At 43.0% G+C, this 21,890-nt stretch overlaps 1 protein-coding gene across 1 annotated transcript in view; it reads right to left on the bottom strand.

Annotated features, from left to right (window-relative positions):
- The window catches only part of LOC116941482 (uncharacterized), a 66,913-nt gene that overhangs the window by 14,486 nt on the left and 30,537 nt on the right, over positions 1–21,890 (bottom strand). The window contains exons 2-5 of the mRNA XM_032952597.2: positions 5,281–6,887; positions 4,462–4,525; positions 1,568–1,886; positions 485–554 (exon numbers count right to left, since the gene is read on the bottom strand). Of these exons, the coding sequence (XP_032808488.2) occupies positions 493–554; positions 1,568–1,886; positions 4,462–4,525; positions 5,281–6,854 (2,019 nt within the window). The 5' untranslated portion in view covers positions 6,855–6,887 and the 3' untranslated portion in view covers positions 485–492. The remainder of the gene's footprint in view (positions 1–484; positions 555–1,567; positions 1,887–4,461; positions 4,526–5,280; positions 6,888–21,890) is intronic.

Raw genomic sequence — 21,890 nt, 5'->3', positions numbered from 1 at the left:
TGGTCCTGAGGCAGTGAATGATATCTCATTATTATGGCAGGACCAAGGCTTTCCAAATAACTACTCTCTTTACTTTCTATCATGTGACAAGTCACCAAAAGGGAACTCAATTTTACCAACCCCAGCAATACGAAGCCAAATAAACCCAAGCTGTTCAGACTAAGAGCTCTCCTACATGATTACAAGTAGAGCTGGAACAATTAGTCAATGAACAATTGTCATATAATAGTTTGATCTTAATCAATTACTCAATTACCTATAAAAAAAGGCGGCCACACCAAAGAAATGTCGCCTCAAAGGCAAAAACGAGATGTATAAAAGTGTCATTTCTGAATCAAATGACGATTCCAGTATCACGAAAACGATGAGAGAGGATGAAATCATTGCTTGCCTAGTTTGTACACTCACGATGAAACGCCAATAACGTTGAATGATCTCTAAGGGTTAATGATGCTTGCACACGTACGCACGTTCGAACACTCACCTACTGACCTAGAAGGCAGAGAAGTAAGCTTGCCTCATATCCGTGGGCTGTGCTGGTGGAAGCACCTCGGCTGCGAGAGAGACAAAGGTACAATGTGGCAAGAGTAAAGCGATGTTGGTACATATGGAATTTCATTCGAATAAGCAAATGCTCATGACGGCCACAACATCATTTTTAAAGACATCAATGTCTCACGCGTGTGATATGCATGCAAGTTCCCCGAGCCAGCACCTCAGACACCGGATATAAACTAGGTGGAACAATTAGTCAATGAATTGACTAAAAATGTAAATCAACGATTCTTTTTGTGGTTGATTACTCAGCTTTCTTTATAAATGGCGACTACCCCCACATTCTGCCTCCCAAAATCGAGCAACCCTTTAAGTGGCTCACAATGTTGAGGATATCACTATGCCTTGCCCATAACCATTAAAAAGCATGCATGGGAACAGATGTGTGACTTTTTAGCAATTATTTTCGTGTTTGATTAGTCAATTGAACCAATAATTGGCACAGTAATTAATTACTTAAAGAATTGGAAAGCCCACCTCAAGTTTAAAATCAAGACCATCACTCACAATAAAACAAGGTTCTCAAGCATTGACAGTAGTATCCCAGTCACTGGTAAATGCACCAAAATAAAAAAAATATTAGGTACTTCACTAAAATCGATCTAGCTGAAGTCTACATTTGAAAATACATACTTTGCTTCTCAGAATATGGCAATTACCCAAGGTGTTAGTTTAATCTATACCTTTCAAAATGTAAGGCAGTTTGTCAATGATAACTGAGGAAAGTATTTTCCATGTATGCTTCTACACTACTGCTAAGTAAATTAGCTTTGAAAAAGATTCCGTTCTCGTTTGCTATTCAACCATTTAAACTGCAAACATAAAATGTAAGCATAACCTGTCGTCTAGATGATGACATATGTAAGTACAGGAGACTAAGAGTACATGTACCATGTAAAATACATTGCATTCTACATGGTGACCCTCTGGATTGCAAGTCCAGGCAGCTAGCCATTGCACCACAGAAGCTCTCAATGAGCCTTTGCATTGCTGTCAAGGGTGCCCCGTTTACTTTTGATGCAGACGACAGGCGCCGACGCCCCTGTCACGCCCAGCTGGCCTGTCTGCTGGACAAGCGCCGATCCCCCGGCCGCCTGCGCGGCCTGCGCTGCCTTGTGGCACGCGTTGCACACTGCGTGCGAGGCGCCTGCAGCCGCGGCCCCCTGCTGCTCGCCCTGGTGAGCGCCGGCAGCGGCGGCGGCGGCGGCGGCGGCGGCGCGCCCCGGCGTGGCGCGTGTTGGCTTTCCGCACGAACGGCACGGCACACGCTCCTGGTGCCGCACCATGTGGGCGCGCAGACGGTCGCGCGTCGCAAACGCCGAGTCACAGGTCTGTTTTGGGGGGGGGGGTTATCGCCAGGGAGGGTGGTACAGATGGAAAGATATTGGTGGGAGGAGGGGTAGGGAGAAAGGTTCGATGGGGGGAAGAGAAGGGTGACTAGATTAAGGATAAGGATTTTCATTTACAAGGCGCTCAAATGCCTTATGCTACTCAAAGCGCCTTACATCTCACCTGAAGCACTCCAATAACCTGCTGCAGTCATACCAAACCAACCCCCATTGGCAACTGTCCCTGTGTGGCACAAGGTGTAAGCAGGACCGGCCTATAAATGAGCAGGATTCAGATTTTTCCCAATCAAGTATTTTCCAAATAATGTATCACATTTTGCAACTCAAAGATGTGTTCAATGTGGAGAGTTGAGGATTTTTTTTTTTACATAATCCACACAATGGCGAAGCGTGGTTGGCATGCAAGGAACAAAATGGGGCCCCTGTCCAATATCTACCCCTCTTCATAGAATGGAATCTGGGCCCAACCTGCATTTGGGGCCCAGCGCAGTTGCACAGCTAGTAAGTAACAGCGATAACTACGCCACTGAAAGTACATGTTCTGCCACTTTATCAATCAACTGCTGGATGAGGGCCTTCCCATGCCATGATGGTCATAGGGGTTATGGATCATACTTTCACCACACTGGTCAGTGTGGGTTGATACAAGCAGAAAGTACAAGTGTTGGAACACAGTAGAGAACATATGGATTCTGCAACACTGCCCTCTGCTGACATTTTATAAAACAATAACTATTCAAATATTGTATACAAAGGAAAGCCTCACTTTTAATAGTAAATGCTTAATGGGCTCAAATATGCATGTAATGATGCATATTCATTGATTCATTTAACCAAATATATTTTCAAGCTCAGAAAACATGTATAAAATAGCACATGAATTATACAAATGACATGCAAACAATGTTTCAATTATTTTTAAGCAAATTCAGTGCAAATTGTACAAACAAGACAGATAAATGAAAAACAATACACATGAGAAGGTAAAAACACAAAAAAAGAATGGATCCTCAAATAAAATTGCCACCCCCATAGAGTGACCATTCATAAACTTACCAGTAGGTGAAGCATTACATAATCATAAAAAAATATAACATAAAACAATAACATCGTCTCGCGGAGTCTCACGACTATTTCAAAAAGGGTCCTGCATTTGATGTTGAGCTAAAAAAATAACTTTTTCTAGGCATAATTAAACTCGGTGTGGGTGGAATACAGAGGCACGCAGAAAGGTCTTCAGTCAGACACGCATGTTGCAGTTGGAGTGGCAGAGGCTCACTGATGGGAGGGACAGGTGACAAACCCCGTTGTTGCAGATGGAGCTGTCATGGCACACTGACAGGTCAGAGGACAGACCCATGTAATTGTAATGCGGGTGGAGGAGGTGAAGGCCTATGAACAGGGGGACACAGAACAGGCGCGGGGAGAAATTTATCAGAGCAACTGTGTTTCGGCCACGCAATGCTCAGCTCATTCCCGTGAGCATGTTTGTCCGATATACTGCCGTTGCTGAAGAGTGGTTGCAAACAGCTACACTGCTAAACCTTTCCCAAGTATCCTAAGACAGTAGGTACTAGCAAGTGGCAAGTTCTCTCAGCTCCAGGTGCTCCTATTCTGCTCAGTAGTGCACTCAAAGGCACAACCACGCACGCTGGCGCGTGTGTATATGCACGTATGGCCAAATGCATGAAGATATAAACGCACATAAAGGGGTGAAGAGATCGTCTGAAGCGGCAGAGGAAGACCTGGTGCTGAGTGGACTTGCAGCAAGTTGGTATCAGCGGTGGCAGGATCAGCCTCTGAGGAGGCGGAAGAGCGATGCTCACAACAAGCAGGTCGGGTGGCTAAAACACTAATGGTAGACCTACCAGCTTAACGTGAAATACTTATCACCTGGGACCATCTTGTATTAAACTTATTTTCATGAGCCTTCACCAATAAGTGGCCTCGAAGTGCACCCACCATTGTGGCTAACGGTGGCTGCCGATGAAGCATGTTACGATTAATTGATTGATCATTTGTTTATGCTCACAATACATGTATTGAATCACGCATTTAAGATATTTGACTTTGAATATGTGCACGCATTATATTGTTTCAATTGGACTAATGGAGCGAATTAAACCAAAAATCCACCCGATATGAGACAGATAAGACAACATGGTATACGTTATAAACTGGACAGTGCTCACAAGACAGTACAAAATATACGAAGGATGAAGAACAAATATTACAATTAAGGCGGACAGTCGATATGGTACAAAGACAACACAATTTGTGCTTTTGTCTCCTCGAGGCTAATAGGGATAATCGGTACAACAGACGCAGAAAACAAGAGACAAAAAAAATGAATTCCAAAATTGAATTGTGACTGAATGGTGAGAATTCATTGAATGGCGGGGGTGGTGAATCATCTCAAAACTGTCTGCATTCGTTTGAGACCTCCAGGAAATTGCTAATGTTGTAATACCAACGGCGTACAGTGGACGGCGATACCCGACAGTCAAGACAAGCCTAATCGCGACGTTGCTGTTGTTGTTTGCGTGTAAATGGATACCGGGCATCTGAAGGGCCGCTCCGTCGAGTGCACGCGCTTCACGTGGTTGTTCAGGTGGTCGCGGCTGAGAAGACACAGGAGCAAAACTCATATTGGGTACCCAAGGTCACTCTTGGCAAATTAAGACTATCCTGGTCCCTCAAGTTTTCACGTAGTTAAACAAATTAAACTTGAAACATTTCTAATAAAAAAAGAAACACTGCAACATCGACACAAACATCTAACTCAGCAGTCATTACAAACAAGCAGCAGGCTCTGTCTCAGTCAATAAAGCTCCATGAGAGCTTTGCCAGCAGCAGGAAGTTGTTACCAAAATATAGTGCTCCAATGAGATGCATATTAGCCACTGCCACTACTCTTAGAATGTCTGATATGTTGTTTTAGTTTGTCTGAAATATGGTTTGATGCAACTTCGGCTAGACCACCAAAGTTCTTAAATACACTCACTATTAAGGTTTTGCTTTCGTTTGTATTATTAAAGTAATTATTATGGGAAGTTATATTATTGTTGTGGTTGTGTCTGAGTGCATCTTTTACTAATAGCCTCCCAGACATCACCAGCATGCAGTGCTATCACGTGGCACTCCCCTTTTAGCAATGGCCTAAAATGGGAATATTTTAGTAGTGGGTTTGTAAATTTGCATGCGCTCACGATTTGAATGACAAGAGCCTCCAATTAATCTAAGCCTTGTATCTTTAGATAAAGTGTGGGGAAAAAAAGATTGGGAAAGAGCAATAAAGATGTGATCCAACACGCATCTCCCTGCGGGAGGAGCTCAAAAAACACACGCGCGTGGCTGTGCCGTGCCGTGGGCTCACCGGGAGAACCGCTTGTCGCAGGCAGGGCAGGCGTAGGGCCGCTCCGGACCACCCTCGTGCGCGCGAACGTGCGCGCTCATGCGGTCGAGCCGCTTGAAGCGCTTGTGGCACACGGGGCAAGAGTGCGGCCGCTCCTCCGAGTGCGACAGCTTGTGCCGGTTCAGGTGGTAGACGTCGCGGAAGGCCTTGGTGCAAACCTCGCACACGTGGTTTTTCTTGACAGGGCGCCTCACTCCGTTCACTGCAGACGCGCCGCTCCGTGACTTCTTGCCGGTTGGCGCTGCCGGAGCTGTCCCGGCTGCCGCCACTGTCCCAAACGCCGGCTGCCCCGCACTCCCCACTGTGCCCGACGCGTCGAAGCTCTGCTCCGAGCCCGGGATGAGGCCATTGCTGACCATGGCCACATCCACTGTTGTGAAATGCTGCTGCTGCTGCTGCTGCGAGGCCTGTCCACCAAGGTGCTGCTGCTGATGGTGATGCTGCTGCTGCGCAAGCACGGGTTGTGCCGACGTCTGGTCAAAGGGTGTCACGCCGGCGCTCGTCATCACGAAAACGGGCATGGTGAGAAAGTGTGCCGCTGCAGCCGCACTACCGCCCCCACCCCCACCGCCTCCGCCCCCACCGCCCCCGTCCACGCACGGCTTGCCGTAGGCGTACTGCGCCGCGCTCGCGTTGCCGGCGGTAGTTGCCGCTGCCAGCAGATGGTGGTGGTGGTGATGGTGGTGGTGCTGCTGCGACGCGCTCAAGTCGCCGGCTCCCGCCGTGTGCACCTGCTGCTCGGCCGACGAAGACGACGATGCCGCCGCTGCCGCGGATGACGCGAGCAGCTGCGCGGGACTCACAATTTGCCCGGCCGTGGCGATGATCTGTGGCGCACCACCTGTCGCCAGCAGCCCTGCGGGGCTAGCCGCCGCGATGATCTGTGCCGTCGGTGTGGCCTGCGCCAGGATTTGGCCTGCGGTTGCACCGCCCGCTGCCACCAGCTGCCCGTTGGGATGCGCAGCGGCAATGAATGCCTGCGACGAGGACGACGTGCCAGCACTGCCCGCTACCAGCGATGCTGAGGAGCCTTGGCCCTTAATCTTGGTGCGTGTGTGCGTCGCCTCGTGCCGCCTTAAGTGGTAGCGGTCCTTGAACTCCTTGCCGCAGGCGGCGCACACCAGCCGCGCCTTGGTGCGCGAGTTTGCCTGCTGCTTGACCTGAGACGGGGTCACTTGCTGCCCTCCAGCTGCCTGTTGCCCGTAGGTTCCGTCAGACGACGCCCCAGCCGAGGTGCTCTGGTAGCTCTCCTGCTGCTGTGTTGTTGCTGCAGCAGCGTAGGCGTCGCCCTGCCCGATTGGCGGCTGGGTGGCGACCGCCGACTGATCGGCGCTGGAGGGGGCAGGCGCCACCCGGACCTGTGGAGGTGGGGGTGGTGGTGGCGGAACTTCGGTCTGGACTGATGCGGGATCGACTGTACGCTGCTGCTGTTGCTGCTGCTGCTGTTGTTGTTGTTGCTGCTGTAATTGTTGCTGCTGCTGCTGCAGGGCATCAGTGCCACTCCCGACTCCGACCACCGACTGCAGCATCTGCATAAGGTCCTGTGGCTGCTGTGCCACGCGGTTCAGCTGCGGGAAACACGACGAGCGCCTGTTAAACGTGGGATCACTTTGCTGAACTCACTTCATTTTAATTAATGAACACAACATTAATTTGCAAATGACCAAAAGACCATTAAGAATTCAGTGTACATTACAGTGTCGGTGGCTTAATAAAACTGGGATATTTTAAGAAATACATTGAGATGCTATTTCATGGATCAATTTTGTCAAATTCTAAGGCATCACAATGACTATCACTGCATTAAAGAGTCAACCGTTCTAAAAGTAAGTCATTCGGCCCTTTATCTGCTATGGAGAAAGGCCATTGCCCATAACTTAAACCTATTATATATTTTTCTGTCACACAGCATTTGTTAATGACAAAGGTCAAGTAAAGATACAGCCCTGCGATTAATTTATCACAGCACTGCTGGCAGAATGGCCTCCCTAGAGTGAGCCTAAGTGCAAACATTGAGTGGACATTTTGCCTGCTCTGCCATGTTGGCCAAGGTAGCGAGATATTAACTCCCTTGCCTAGAGTATATACAGGAATTCATATTCTTAGTTTTTCGGTAAAGTCACGTTGAAGAGAAACAACAAAATAACAAAATATATATAAAACAATAAAACATTCTCACGACGTTTCGACCATAACTCAAACGGTCATCATCAGGTGTGTCGGTTTGCATAAATTTATTTTTTCAAAATAAATTTATGCAAACCGACACACCTGATAAATTTATGCAAACCGACACACCTGATGATGACCGTTTGAGTTATGGTCGAAACGTCGTGAGAATTTTTTATTGTTTTATATATATTTTGTTATTTTGTTGTTTCTCTTCAACGTGACTTTACCAAAAAAACTAAGAATATGAATTACTGCAGTCACGAAAGCTTTAAATCAAAATTTATATACAGGAAGTCGTGGGTTCAATCCGGGATTCGACGCCTGTATATTTGGAGTTTGCATGTTCTCTCCGGTCCTCCAGTTTTTCCCTCCACATTTATAAACATGTGTTTCGAGTATTTAGCTGCTGTAGGGTGGCCAGAAAGAGGAGGATTAAAAAAAAATGGCCTATTGTTTGAATGACACTGATATTGAGTTTTATTTTTATGTGAGCATTGCTTTCAGTATTAGTCATATTAAAAAAGGGTTACAACCGCTATTGTTTAATCAATTAATGTATATTTGTATAGATAACCTTTATTTATAACTAGCTCTCCTTAGGGAGACGTAAGTTACAAAAACAGCTAAAATTGTCTATACAATGGAAAAAAAATACAATTGAAAACTCAAAAGTAATCACGTGACATATTATGATGCCTATATAACCACTTGAGAGCGTGTGATGATTCATTAATTATATATGTGGTTTAATGAAGCCCTCTGGTACTGAATTTAAATAGGTTGCCTGGGTGATGGTGGCCGGGTCACTTTTAGGAGTCAAAGTGTAGCTGGAACTGCTGAGATCCTGGGTTCGATTGCAAACAGGCTCCTCCTGTACTAAGCCAGGTTCTAAAATGGAGTGAGTTGGTGGTCTCAGCCCAGCCACCAATAAAATCACAAAAACATTGATGTTACATTAAATTCAAATGTAATTTTCAAAAATTATCGCTCAAGCCAATTAAAAAGTAAAATGTTAGATTCAATGATGTGGCATGAATAGCTTACAGTATGGATAAGAGGTCACTTGAGTGGATCTAAGTCATTCTGTGCTACGCAACTTCTATGATCCATTCGCTAACAAAAAAGGCAATGCATTGCCATGCGAGCATTTTAAAAGGCACAAAATTGTTCAAAGATAACATTTCTTAAAAAAAAGAAATATTTAGTTTTGGTAAATTAAGTAAGCCTTAAAGCTTTTATACAATTCATCATATGCTAATGGTGAAGCTTTGTCAATTCAACAGTCACATCTCTCGTGATAAAGTCCCAAATAACATTGATAACTTTAACATGGGCTTCTGCACTGGGGAAATAAGTTTACAATTCAGCGCGAAAGCCTAAAAATCCATAATTGTTGCACAAAATGGGTTTGGAAATAGTGCCGTGCACACTGCAATCACATGTGCAATGTACATCTTTATCAATGTAACTAAAACATGTTAGAAATAAATTCACTCTGATGAAATCTGGGCTTTATAAAGCATCTGAATACAATTTTATCCCAAGAGGCAGAATCCCCACGGAAAGGGACATCACAGTAGCACTCCCCACTCGCGAGTACACTTTCTGCTCCTGCAATATTAGAGTTGGGACTGCTGCTGGAGTAACGATTAATAAACTGGCCTTTCAATCCAGGGGCCACCGGTGTTGTGAAAATGTAAGCAGTTGGTAAGTTCCTCGAATTCCCTCACTTGTCCACCCAGCAGGATATATATGGGTACTCCATAGCTTGTACCCATTGGTGGGTGGGTTGCGTGCAGTGAGGAAAAAATGTGGGTACTCCCACCTCTTCCAAGACATCTGTCTGCATGGAATAGTTGGCCAAATCTAACCTATAAAGGGCTCTCTAGAGCTCCCTCAAGTGGAGGCCCTTCTGCCAGAAGTGTTGTTCGCAATCAATTGCAGGGCTGCACCTTCATCAACTTTTCTAAAATATGCATTCCAATGTATCCGGCTTATAAAAATATAACTATAATTTTAACTAAAACACAGATATAACAAGGGACATCACAGCAGTATCCTTCCTCCCCACTCACCTGCACAATTTACATTCCGCTATATTGGAGTTAGCGGCGTGGCACAGTACCTTTAAAAGCATGACACGACAGGAAATGTTTTTTTAATAATGGTTGAATTGAGTTGGGTCATGTAAACTTTTGCAGCCACCAGAAAGCGATATACTCACAGCAACAGATATGCTCAAAGGATTCCTGAATAAAATTGCAACTCTAAATGGAGAATTTATCAAATCGCTTGGGTCGTGACTATCGAAGGTGGACAATGGTTGCTGGAGGGGATGGTACAAGGAGAAGAGATGAACAAGACGAGAGGAGTAATATTTGTAAGGACGTACCCTTGACAGGTTGTTGAAAACTTAATTTCTTGCAAATTATCCACAGTTGGACTGGAAGTATAAAGAAATGGAGAACTTAGCCAATGTAGTCATATTCATGAGTGAGAGTGTGAAGTCTGGCAGAAGCTTTAAGAGACTTAAGCAGCGCACAGTGATTTAAGCCGATTGCTGGCGATGATGGAATTATGGCAATCAAGAAGACGCGTTATAAAAACGAGGCTTTTTCAGTTGTGATGTAAAAAAAGGTGATTGTGGGAGACATTCAGACTTGAGGAAAGGAGTATAACTCCTCTGATACATGGTCATATTCATAACAGTACAAACACAGTTTGATAAATTGTAAAAAAAATTGCTTCATAAAGTATTGCACATTGATCAGTGTTACAATGCACCAAGTGGCATTGAACGCAACATTTATCAACCTTTTTAATGCCATTATATACATTATTGCTACAAAATGTTTGTCACGTCTGCAATGCACCTCTGCATATGAAAACCCTGCAGAAATGTACACCCGTATGGTGATTACATTTTTTCATATGAAAAGGCTATAGCTAGAACTGGTTTGACTTAGCCGAGACTAAAGAGGCAGGGGTTGGGAAAGATCTTCGGTGTGGCCGGAACCTGGGTGTAAAAGCAGCCTAGGCGAGGCAGTGTCAGACCATTAGAGAGCACTTCCCACCTCCAGTCAGCTCTGCAGCCAACCAGACTTCAAGCGAGGAGGAGATGACTCTTCCTTAACTGTGTTTCATTCTCCACAGTTTGATAGAATGATGTTTCGGCTAATGTGGGGTTCCTTCCTTTCCTGGTTGTGTGACGAGCGTTTTCCGCGTGGGAAACAAACTTGCGACACGCCTGGGAGAGTGGGCGAGGACGTGAGAGAAGCGACCGCAGGTCAGGCCGCAGTGCTTGGCCTCCGATCGCCGGCAAAGCGTGCAGCAGCGAATAAGAGTGGGTAGCGTCAGGGCAGAGACTAAGTTAAAGGAGACCCACGGTCATGCGGCACTGTTGTGCGCAGAAGATGCGGGCCGACTCACACCGGCTTCCACAGACAAAGCAAGATCCAATGCTTCATACGCAGGGAAGAGGTATAAATAGGGAGTTCCATAGTGAAGAAATGCCCAGTCTCGCCGGATAACACTTCGAATCCAACTCGTCCACACACCCCCGCGCGGTTCTCAACGGGCGCTCACCCAAGACTGTCATGAACAGTGTATTTAGAGCCTTTCCTGTATGCAGTAGTACGAATAATTGGTTATAGCCGTGCCATCAGGGGGTATGTAATAAGAAGGGTAAACTGTACCTAATGTGCTTGGAGTGTAGACTCCCATAATTTCCAGCTACAAGGGATAATAAATCCAACGGTATTGTCTTTCTGTTGCTGCACCCTTGCTCAACATATTATTTGTATTCTTTGGGTCTTTCGGTAAAGTCACGTAAACAGGTTCAAAGAAAATAAAAAAACAGCTAAAAACTACCACGTTTCGATCACAACACAAGCGATCGTCATCATTCACCCATACCCAGTCTGGTGAAAAGGATATTGCTAGAGGGACCTAGGGTTTAGAGAGAATGGGTTGGGTCCACTCTAGCGTGTGAAGTAATAACAATGTTGAAACCAATTATGCAAAAAATAATGCATACGAGGATAGATTACTCATTCAGCACATTTAGGTCAGTTACGTACTTGATATACTACAGATAGCAGTAATGCAGTGGTTTGTCCACTGCGCTATGAAGTCAGTGAACCGAGTTAAATTCGCTGGCCACAGCTAACATCAGTGACGAGTGATGTCTGATCCGGTCCCTATATTTACAAAAGCTTTCTTTTGTCTTCCCACTGCTGTGGAGTGATATTGTTTAACTTTGTAATAAAATAGCACATGGCTTTGGGTGATTTTCCTTTGAGCTCCCTCATTGGTGTACATGTAATAAACATGACGTAAAAACCGTTCAATAGAACAATACATCTTAAAGTTTCACTTTAAAGTATGTTATTTTATAGAGCCCTTTGTCAGTTCATTGCTGGATGAAGATCTCCTCATGCCGTGTTAATGGTGGTGGTTGATGAAGTGGGGGATCCAGGTCCGGTTCAGATATCACTGGCGACTTATGTCCACCCAGGCTGGCAATTGAAATTATCTCGCCAAGTTAATAGGACAGTGCATGAACTACTGCGTTACCGCAATGACCTGTGGCCCCTCTATCAATTGCTTAAACAATTTGCTTGAAACAAAGCAATCTCTAGTTCTCTCTTTTGCAGCGGAATACGTTAGACTTCCACAGTAAACTTCTGCAGTTTAACTAATAATGTTAAGGGGTTTAAAATGGATGCCTTCAAAGAAATCTACAAGCAGTGCTTTTTATTTAAAACTAAACTATTTTAAAAGCCTATAACAATGCTTATTTTGGTTTAACACGTAAGCGGCTTTCACGACCAATATCATCCATAACAGGTTTATTGGGTTAGATTGCGTAAATATATAAATGTGTCGTTAAAACCCGCCACCAGCTGTGTCGGGTGGTGGCGGGTTTTAACGACACATTTATATATTTACACGATCTAACCCAAAAAAAAACCTCTTATGGATACGTTTATTTTACCAGTAAAGGGCCCACCGAGATATTTTTCAGAAGCGACCTGGCCATAAATGATAGCTCAACGTGGTGGCTTGTGTACATTTCTTGCAAGCCAAATACTCTAACGCATGTTGCTTCTAAATGCGGTGGGAAAAACCGGAGGGCCCGGAGAAAAATCCATGCGACCACAGGGAGAACATGCAAACTCTAAATATACAGGAGTTAGGGTTGGGTTCAAAACCATGACCCCTCCTGTATACCAGGCGAGGTCGTACAGTGTCCTGATAAACTGCTGCATTTGTGCACGAAATCATTCCAAACTGTACAGTGTTGTAATCGTAGGTGTGAATGCTTATCATTATGCTGTATTGCAAGTTAATTGGAAGGTATGTAACGTTTCACCTCATAACTTACACGACTTGATGAACTTTCATGATTTCGTATCACGGATTCAATTCAAGAACCTCGCTCGTCCTGTTGCATCCCACAAATATAAAAGTTAATATTTGCATACTATTTTCATTTTACTAAAATTCATACAAGCATGATTCATTGCCTCCACCATGGGTTTGAATTTTAATCGATGTTTTTTTATGAATGCCAACCAAGTGTGCACCAACTAAGTCTCCTGCCCCTACAGTACTTTGTCCACATCTCAATGAGAAATTGCGCAAGGTCATTCAATAGCGTAATCACAGTTGTAAGAACCAATCATGGCTCACAAATGTGCTTTTGATGAAATACCGTCGCTACAAATCGCGAAGCAGATCACTTGAAAATGCAGTCTCTGCTGTGAGCAGCGGTTGCACAACTGCTCGCACGCGACTGCAGAGACGTTTGCATACAAGTGATTCAATTGCATGCAAATGATTGCTCAACCGTGGCCCCCAGCTTAACACTTCACCGCTTCATGTCTATGTATCGATAGTTACATTTTAATGTACAATTTTTACTGAGGGTCTGTGTCTTGGTGTCGTCTGCCACTGTTTTTGCTGTTGTGCTACCTTGGCCAAGCCTTTGAAATTAATGTAATCATGCAATTTGAACTTAAGACGCTTTATTTATTTTCAGTGATTTGCCTACCTTTCCTATACTTTGCACTGCTATTGTTTTTTTGTATTGTTATTATAATTTTCTGACCCACCCCTTCTGGACATCTGTGAAAAAAGCTTCATAGCACATCAGATTTCTCCTGGATAAATAAAGATTCTGATTAATAAGTAGGCCCTGATTCGCACTCACAACCAGCCACTTAATTTAGGTCCATTTCCAAATTTCTATGCAACTAACACCGAAAAAAGAATTTATATTTATATCACCTACATGTTTTACACAAACGCACCCCAAACAAAACGTAATTTGTGCCTCCAGAGAAAGCATTGCTGCTCACACTGAACACTGAGCTGTACGCGTTTTGGCGTCCTCTGGACGAGCAACAATTGAGATGAGGCTCAAAAGAAAGCCGTCTCTGGTGTGGACCAATCAGTTTCAAGGACAATGCATATATTATCAGTGTGTTTTTTGTTTGCATTTTGACCACAAGTATTGTGGTTAATGCACACATGATTCCTTGTAAAAAAAAGGTTTCAGTTTTGTTGCCAGAAAAAAATGGGAAAAACCCTATTATTATAATAAATAGCTATTTAAAATTCTCCACAAAGAAACAACCTGGCAGTTATTAAGAAGACGCGATCCCATGCTGCGCTCGTGATCAAACAGCGTGTGTGCTGTACGTGTGTGCTGTACATGCTATAAAAGTGAGCATATTAATAATTACTAGACTGTTTAAAAGGAACATTCAGCTCTCACAGAAAAATGTCTCATCTCGCTGATGCCTCCAGTCTGCTCTAGGGTGCCCAGACAACGTTTTAAGCTTCATTAATGACAACAGGGAAGTTACATTTCGGGTACACTGCCTTAGTATTGCAGTGATGGGACTGCAATGGCTTCATTCGAGTGCAAAGGCAGCGGAAAAAGAATCGTCACTTAAAAGTCGTTATTCTCATTTTAATGAAGCTTTAAACTCGTGTCGGACAATTTGTGTGGCGGTGTGTAGACGGTTACGAATAAAACTTTAACACATTTTATAATGTCCATCACATTTGGTGAATTTTGTTCTCACTGGATTCTGTATTTGAACCTTATGGCGGTAAAGCTGGGTAGGCTACGTAGATTTTCATGCAATTAAAAAAAATAGTTTCTCATGAAAAGCTGATTACATTTGTAAGTAATTATTAGTTTGTTACACGAACAATACATTTTCTCCAAAAATATACCAACGCTCTCGCATGTCCGTGATGCAGTCATTTTTAGTCTGTTGATGGTCGGCGATGCGGCAATCGACTCATCTCGATGAGCTGTACACGATGCACTACGGTGCATACGAGCGTTGAGGGTTTCAGCGCATTATCGTCCTCGCTGCGTTTCGACATCGCGGAGTGTGGCACTGATTTCGGATTGATTGGTACCCCAGTCGCGGAGTTAAGTAACCACCCCTGGAAAAAAAAAAGTGTCCCAGAAATAAAATATAAAATTGCCTCGGCCATTTTGTATTATTTGGTACCCCGGGGTACCGCCATAAGAATAATTTACATGAATACAATAAAGTTAACTATTTATAAACCGGAAGGACAGGTCGGTGTTAACGAATTTTCAAAAATTTGAGCAAGGTTTCTTTTGCCAAAATGAATTTGCACTCGGTTACAATAAATTACTGGATTCTGAATTGATGTTAATTTTTTTTTAAAATTACTATTTATTAGTGTTCGCTAATTTTCACAAATTTATCTAAGTGCGAGCAAAAGTCATCAAAGTGAAACTGCACTGAGTTCAAATTAAAAGTGATATTGCTTCTTTAATTCAATTTCTATTCGATGTCCAAAAAAATAACTATTGTCACACACAAATTAACCGAATAGATTATTTATTATTATTCTATAATGGTGTGCAAATCTAAAAGATTAAAAATGAAAACAGGGGCACACTTGGCTTTTATCAAAAGCAGCGTTGGAATTTTTTTGGAGAAAATTGTTCTTGTAACAAACAAATTTAATTAGCTTTCCATGAAAAACTAAAAAAATATTTTAAAAAATGCATGAAAATCTACATAGCCTACCCAGCGTTACACACTGCAGTGTCAGGTATTTGGCACAGATCCCAAAAATATATGTATAATAGTTCAGTTCCGATTCACCCACCCTGTGCATTTGTAAATTGGCACGATTTTGGAGTCTGTTCTATTCAGGAATCATTTTTGTCTTGTTAATTATCATCTGTTTCATGCATTGTGTATAGAACATCTTGTCTGGTATGCACTTCCTCATCTGTACAATTTTATCTGGTCTATTTGGTGTTGTTTGTGCTCTCCATCAGGCCTGGGTCAATTACAATATCGCTTGTGCAGTTCATAATTAATTGCAATTACAATGTAATTGTAAATGCAATTCCAACTGACAATGCCACTGTAATTATAATTATAGCGGTCCCCAGATCTGTATCAGGTCTCATTTATACAGACTTTTTGTTCTCTTTCCATTAGCTTAATATAATTGCTAAGATTTTGCAGGAAAGCCAACAGATTCTCACACAAACAATTCAATTTAATGTATTTAAGCATTCACATTATTTTAAAAGACTTAAGACAGAACTGATAAATAATCACATCTACTGTCCATCTTCCGTGTCAACCTTTATATGGTGGTCAATAGGTATACACAATACAATTGAATTCACATCGCATCTGAATGCAACTATCTCAATTTGCTGTACAAACGCGATGGGCATATCCCAGCAGCTCTGGTACGTCATGCTCCAAGGGTAGACGAGATTTCCAAACTTTGAATTTGAAAAAGCATAATTTGTTACGAATCTGAGTTGCAATTCAATAGATGAGCAGCTGGACTCTCGCACACCTTATATAAACACAGGTCTAATATAAACAACAAATCCTTATATTACACTGGTGGAGGGGGAAGGCAAAAGACAACTTCTGATACAAGCATCTGTACAATAACTGGCTTTACTCTCAACGGGTGTGCGCTTATGTCCCAGCCACTACAGTACTTTTCCAATTTTATTTTTGCCATTGTGAAGGGACTCGTGGTTAAAATATTTATTTGAACCAATTACACTACTGTATATAGAAATCTAAATTAACCTATTATTATGCACGCAACACAATTCAAGTAGCAAGTGCATAAACATTTTTATTTATTAATTAGGTTATCATCCCTGTTCTGCTGCTACTTCCACTGTTTGGAAACCCCTTTCTCTGACCATATGCACTGAAAGTTCCATCTTAAGCTGGGCTATAAGATTATTGAAATTAGCAATTACTCTGGTCTACAATTTTTTAGACGTCATCTGCTTCAGACATGAAATGTGCTGTTTATTATGGATTTTGATGTGCTGAATTCAAATATGACAATTACAACAACTGATTGCCCACTGTTCCCAAGATATTTCAGTTTTTACATTTTACGTCCATGTACAGCTCTGCCATACTCTTGGATAGTTCCAAATCCCTGATAAGGTATTTCAGTTCACCTTGTGTTATGAGGTGTGGTTCAGAGGAGGATAGGAGAAAATCTGGGTCATAGTTTCATCCTCTTCCTCATCTGACTCAAGTGAGAATGATTCTGGTGCATCACGAACTGGCAGTCCTTCTGCGTGGGGTACTGGGCATATAGCTGATGGAATGTTTGGATAATGCACAGTCCACTTTTTCTTCTTTGACACACCTTTCCCAACTGGAGGCGCCATGCAGAAGTAACAATTGCTGATGTGTTCGCTCTCTCCAAATTAATGGCACTGCAAAAGGCATATATTTATTTTTCCTGTTCAACCACTTGCGAAAATTTGTTGCACAAGTGTTGCAGCCTATGTCTGGGGCCCACATCTCGTCCTGATCTCCAATTTTGCAGCCAAAATAAAGGTGATAGGCTTTCTTAACCAGTGGTTATACTGCACTTTTGTGATGCAAAAGTCACTTCACCACAAACATAGCCGAAGTTATCTGCTTTGTTCACACAAGTACGAGGCATCTCTGCTCACTTTGGCTGAACAGAAATGCGTACCTTTGCAAAATCAAACACTGACAAATAAGAGAGCACGACACTGTATGATTTCTGGAGCTGATATAGGGCAATTTGTTCAGCAGAGGGATGTAAGCCTAGTTATGATTGTATCATCCATGACTTATAGGAATAACATGATACAATTCGTATCTTGTATGACACGATACCAGGTTCAGATTGCATCATTCGTTGTTTTACTCAAAAAGCAAGAACTGTCCAAACCCAGTCATAGTGTTATTCATAGATCCAGTCAAAGATGTATTTTAGTCATTTCTGGTTTAAATTTGAGATCCCTTCCCTTTATAACTCACTTAACATAATAATAGGGGTTTTCCCCTTTTTTCTGGCAACAAAACTGAAACCTTATTACAAGGATTAATGTCTGCATTAACCACAATACTTGGAGTCAAAATGCAAACAAAAAAACACACTATGATAATATATATTAATTTAACACTTCAAAATATATAATCAAATGACTAAGTTGGGCTAGGTCGATTGATGCTGAGAAACTATAAAGCTGGGATACCTGTTTTAATCATGGATTGTCTTGAATTTAAAGTGTTTTGTAGGTATGTATGTTGAACTTCTTAAAGACCGTACATAGTCAACCATGCAAATTGGAGGTGCAGGGGAAGGACAACTCAACACAAAAAGCAGTTCTAAAGAAATTCGTTTTCAATTGCCATTTAATGTGCATATAGCTCCAGTAGCCTCTTAATATCGGAAGGAAGAAGCATTTCAAATTGCCGTAGAAGTGCATCTGAAAGCACGCGATGCGGTGACCGTCTTTGTTTGATGATTAGCCAAAAGCCGCTGTGAAGATGACCGGAATTTGCGCGATGGTTTATGCTCTTTGATGAGATGAAGGTATTGGGGTTCATGTGGCAAGCACTTTGTATGTAATGATTGTGACCTTAAATCAATGCATCTTTACACGTCTAATTAATAGGCTTCATAAATCCAAAGCGTATTACATATCTGGCAGGCAACAACAATCATTGATCGTGTAATGTGTTTAAACGAACATACACAAAAGCACTGTAAAATGTTTTGCTAAATATACTCTATAAACAATCAACCCTTTTTTATTTAAACTGATACCTCAAAAACGATAAGCTAACATTAAGAAGCTTCCATTGCTGCTATCGTGCAGACACTTAATTTGCAGACAATTAGTTTAAATACTAAACTATTCATCTCTAATGAACTGGCATTAAAAAGACAAAGCACCTCACTTGTGCCATGGCCTGGAACCTGCTCTCCTCAAGCTACATTCCGGGATAAAATGTTATCAAGTGCATTCTCTAGGTGGAAACATGGCTCAGGATGTTAATACCCATGTCAGGAGCATTGAATCAGCGGCAACGAAATTCTACGTTCGAATCAGGGCAGTCATCCATGGTTGAGCCAGATTCTCAAGTATGTCAGCAAGTTTTTACGTACAGTAATCAGCCTGGTCACTAATGGCTTCAAATTAAATGTTTGGTGGAAACACACATTATTATACATGAATGGCCACAAACACTACATCGTGAAACTTTTTCTAGTAGTTTGCAATTAATTGCAATAGCATCACATGGTAAAAAAAATACATTAAGTACACCTTAAACTCCATACGGCTCGACTTGTCATCGAAAGCTCGCGAGTTCAAATCTAGGTTGGGTTGACACTGCCCATCACCAATTTATGGTTGATAAAATGAGTACAGCTTTGTGTGAAAACGATTAATTGACCCCTACAAAGGGAATGATGAGGCATGTTCACTACTTGTTCAGGGCTGCTATTGCATGAGTTCTACCCCTTTTATGAATAGGAAGACTGACTTTAAGAGGGGAATCTAAAATTACGCAATGTGCCGTGTCTGATGGGGGGGGGGGGGGGGGAATGGTTTGGCGAGTTTGAGCAGCAATTCAAGTGTGCAGTCCTTGACTAACAGAACGTGAATGGACAAGGTGTTGAACAAATGCTATGGGGGGGGGGGGGAGGGGGTGTCAAGACATGATTGAAATATATAACACAAGTCAGTTCAAATTGTGTTTGTCAATTTCAATGCTGCTTTTGTCAATCAAAGATTGGAATAATGCTGAGTGTTTGGTGAAATAGTGTTGGTTGTGCCTATTTAAAAGTTTTTTTCAGTGTTTAATGTCGATGTTTAAAATTGGTCATGAAATGGAAGTGCATTTTTAATAAATGTATGCCCTTTCTTTTATAAGGAAACACTTAAGACTCAAAGATCCTATTGTGGGTCCTGCATTAGGATGATTGGTCAATTCTATTTCGAAGTGTTTTAAAAGTGCAAAGAAACCAGCGTGCCTGAAGAAAACGGACACAATACAAAATCATACCATTTAAAAGGTTGGCACAAATGAATATAGAAATCCATTTGCTATACTATAGTACCATCTCCTGGTCACCTGATGTACCAACCCTTGCCTCCAAAGTGCTGATTACAGACATGCATTGCCACCGCCACAACCACCTGAATGATCTTTGAGCAAACCACCATACCAGCAAGTGTGCACTATTAACATTAATAGTAACCAATGTATCCAAGGTTGGTATGCTGTGATGGCGAGGTATTATCTCCCTCGCCTGGTATACAGGTGGTTGTGATCGATCCGGAACCTGACGACTGAATATTTGGAGTTTGTTCTCCGTGGTCATGTGGATTTTTCTCCGGGTCCTCTGGTTTTGCCTTCCACATTTAGAAACGTGTTCAGATTATTTGGCGACTATAAATTCTCACGTATGATATGCCGCTTCAATAAACTACCATTTGTGGCCAGGTCACCACTGCAATTGAGCTAATAGCAAAGTGGGCTGTATCCGGTAAATATGGAGCGACCTAGTCACGTACCGCCGGGCGTGGAACTAACCGGGCCAAGGGACACCCCGCTGTGTACTGTCAGGGCGGCGTGCGTACAGTACCCGCCCCGTGAGGGTGAGGTACGGACAATAACTGGGCCCCCAGGGGATAGGGGACCCTGTGTCGGGGGCGGAGCCTAGAGGGGAGTGAAAAGCCGATCCTCGAGGGGAGGATCGGCAGTTAGAGCTGGGAAGAAGACTCGGCGCTGAAGCCTCAAGAGGACTCCACAGGCGGACTCAGACTCAAGTAGGGGAGTAGGTTGGGTGCGCGGTAGCGCGTGTTAGGTCAGCTAGGTCCGGTGGGTTACCACCCTAGCTATCCGGGTGAAGGGGCCGTTACCCCTTATGTGTTAGCCTGTTAATGTTAATAAATGTGTTGCCTCCTATGCCTGGTTGAGAGTGTGTTTATATCCACTACAAATATGTTGTTTTTAGTTTAAAAGGTCAGGTTACACACAACCAATTGGTTTCAGGATTGGAGTCGAGTTTAGTTGCCTAGAACTCGCACCGATGTGTTATAAACCCACTTGCTGTATGGTCATCTCTTGCCCAAATCACAGGTCAGCAAAACGTATTTCTCACACGGTATGGACTCTTAGGTCATCTACCAACCGTGTTCAAAGTGCTGTATTACAGATACGTGTCACCAGACATACCCAAAGGCACCACCAACCAGCAAAATATACTTTAACACAAAGAGCCGCTAACTTATGAATACATGTATTAAAGTAAAAACATGCACAGCCTATGTCAGTCCACTAGCTCGATGAGGTTTCCCCCACACCTTGTGGGGTGTGCAGGTTAATTAACCCTACTTCACGTTGGTCAGTGCAGCTTCGTAAAGGTGAAGGGCACAAACAGTGCACAATGCCCTCCATGTAGCCCTGAAGCCGTATTACAACCGGTTTATAAATTGTGGTTTTCCTCCCAGGCATTACCCAGATACAACTTTTGCTTTTCGCTTCTGAGGTCTGATGAGAAGGGGGTGCACTCTGGGCGATTCGGTCATCTATATATATAAAAGGGAAATTTGTGCATGTGTGTCTGTTCGAAATGTTTAGCGTACTTCCCGACATGCAAAAAACTTGAATTTTGGTCATGTGGGTAGTTTCCAGACTGTACACAATGCAACAAGTATAAAAAATAGACTTTTGTATTTGTGGGGGGGGGGGAGCGCAGTAATGGATTAATTTTGCAAGGCAAGTGAACGGTGACGTCACATTCGTGATATCACCTGCAAGTGGGAGCGTTACGCAGTGTGCTTGCTGACGTCACGCATCCCCCCTTCCTACCCTCCGCCGCGTAGGCCGTGTATTAATCCAAGACAAGAATCCAAGTCTCGGGCGAAACTGGGCAGTAAAGCTAGTCTATGTAGATATAAAAAAAGTCAAAAATTGTCTGTTTGTTGGTTTGTGGCTTTGTGTGTTCGCGCGTTTGCGAAGGATTTGGCTCTCCAACGGTGGGGTTTACGTTAAATAAAAATA

The sequence above is a fragment of the Petromyzon marinus genome, chromosome 1 (genome assembly GCF_048934315.1).
Source record: "Petromyzon marinus isolate PM22_M1 ecotype Great Lakes invasive population chromosome 1, UKy_Petmar_22M1.pri1.0, whole genome shotgun sequence".
Lineage (NCBI taxonomy): Eukaryota > Metazoa > Chordata > Hyperoartia > Petromyzontiformes > Petromyzontidae > Petromyzon > Petromyzon marinus.
Note: the sequence above shows the minus strand (reverse complement) of the source record. Positions and strands in the feature narration are given on the sequence as shown.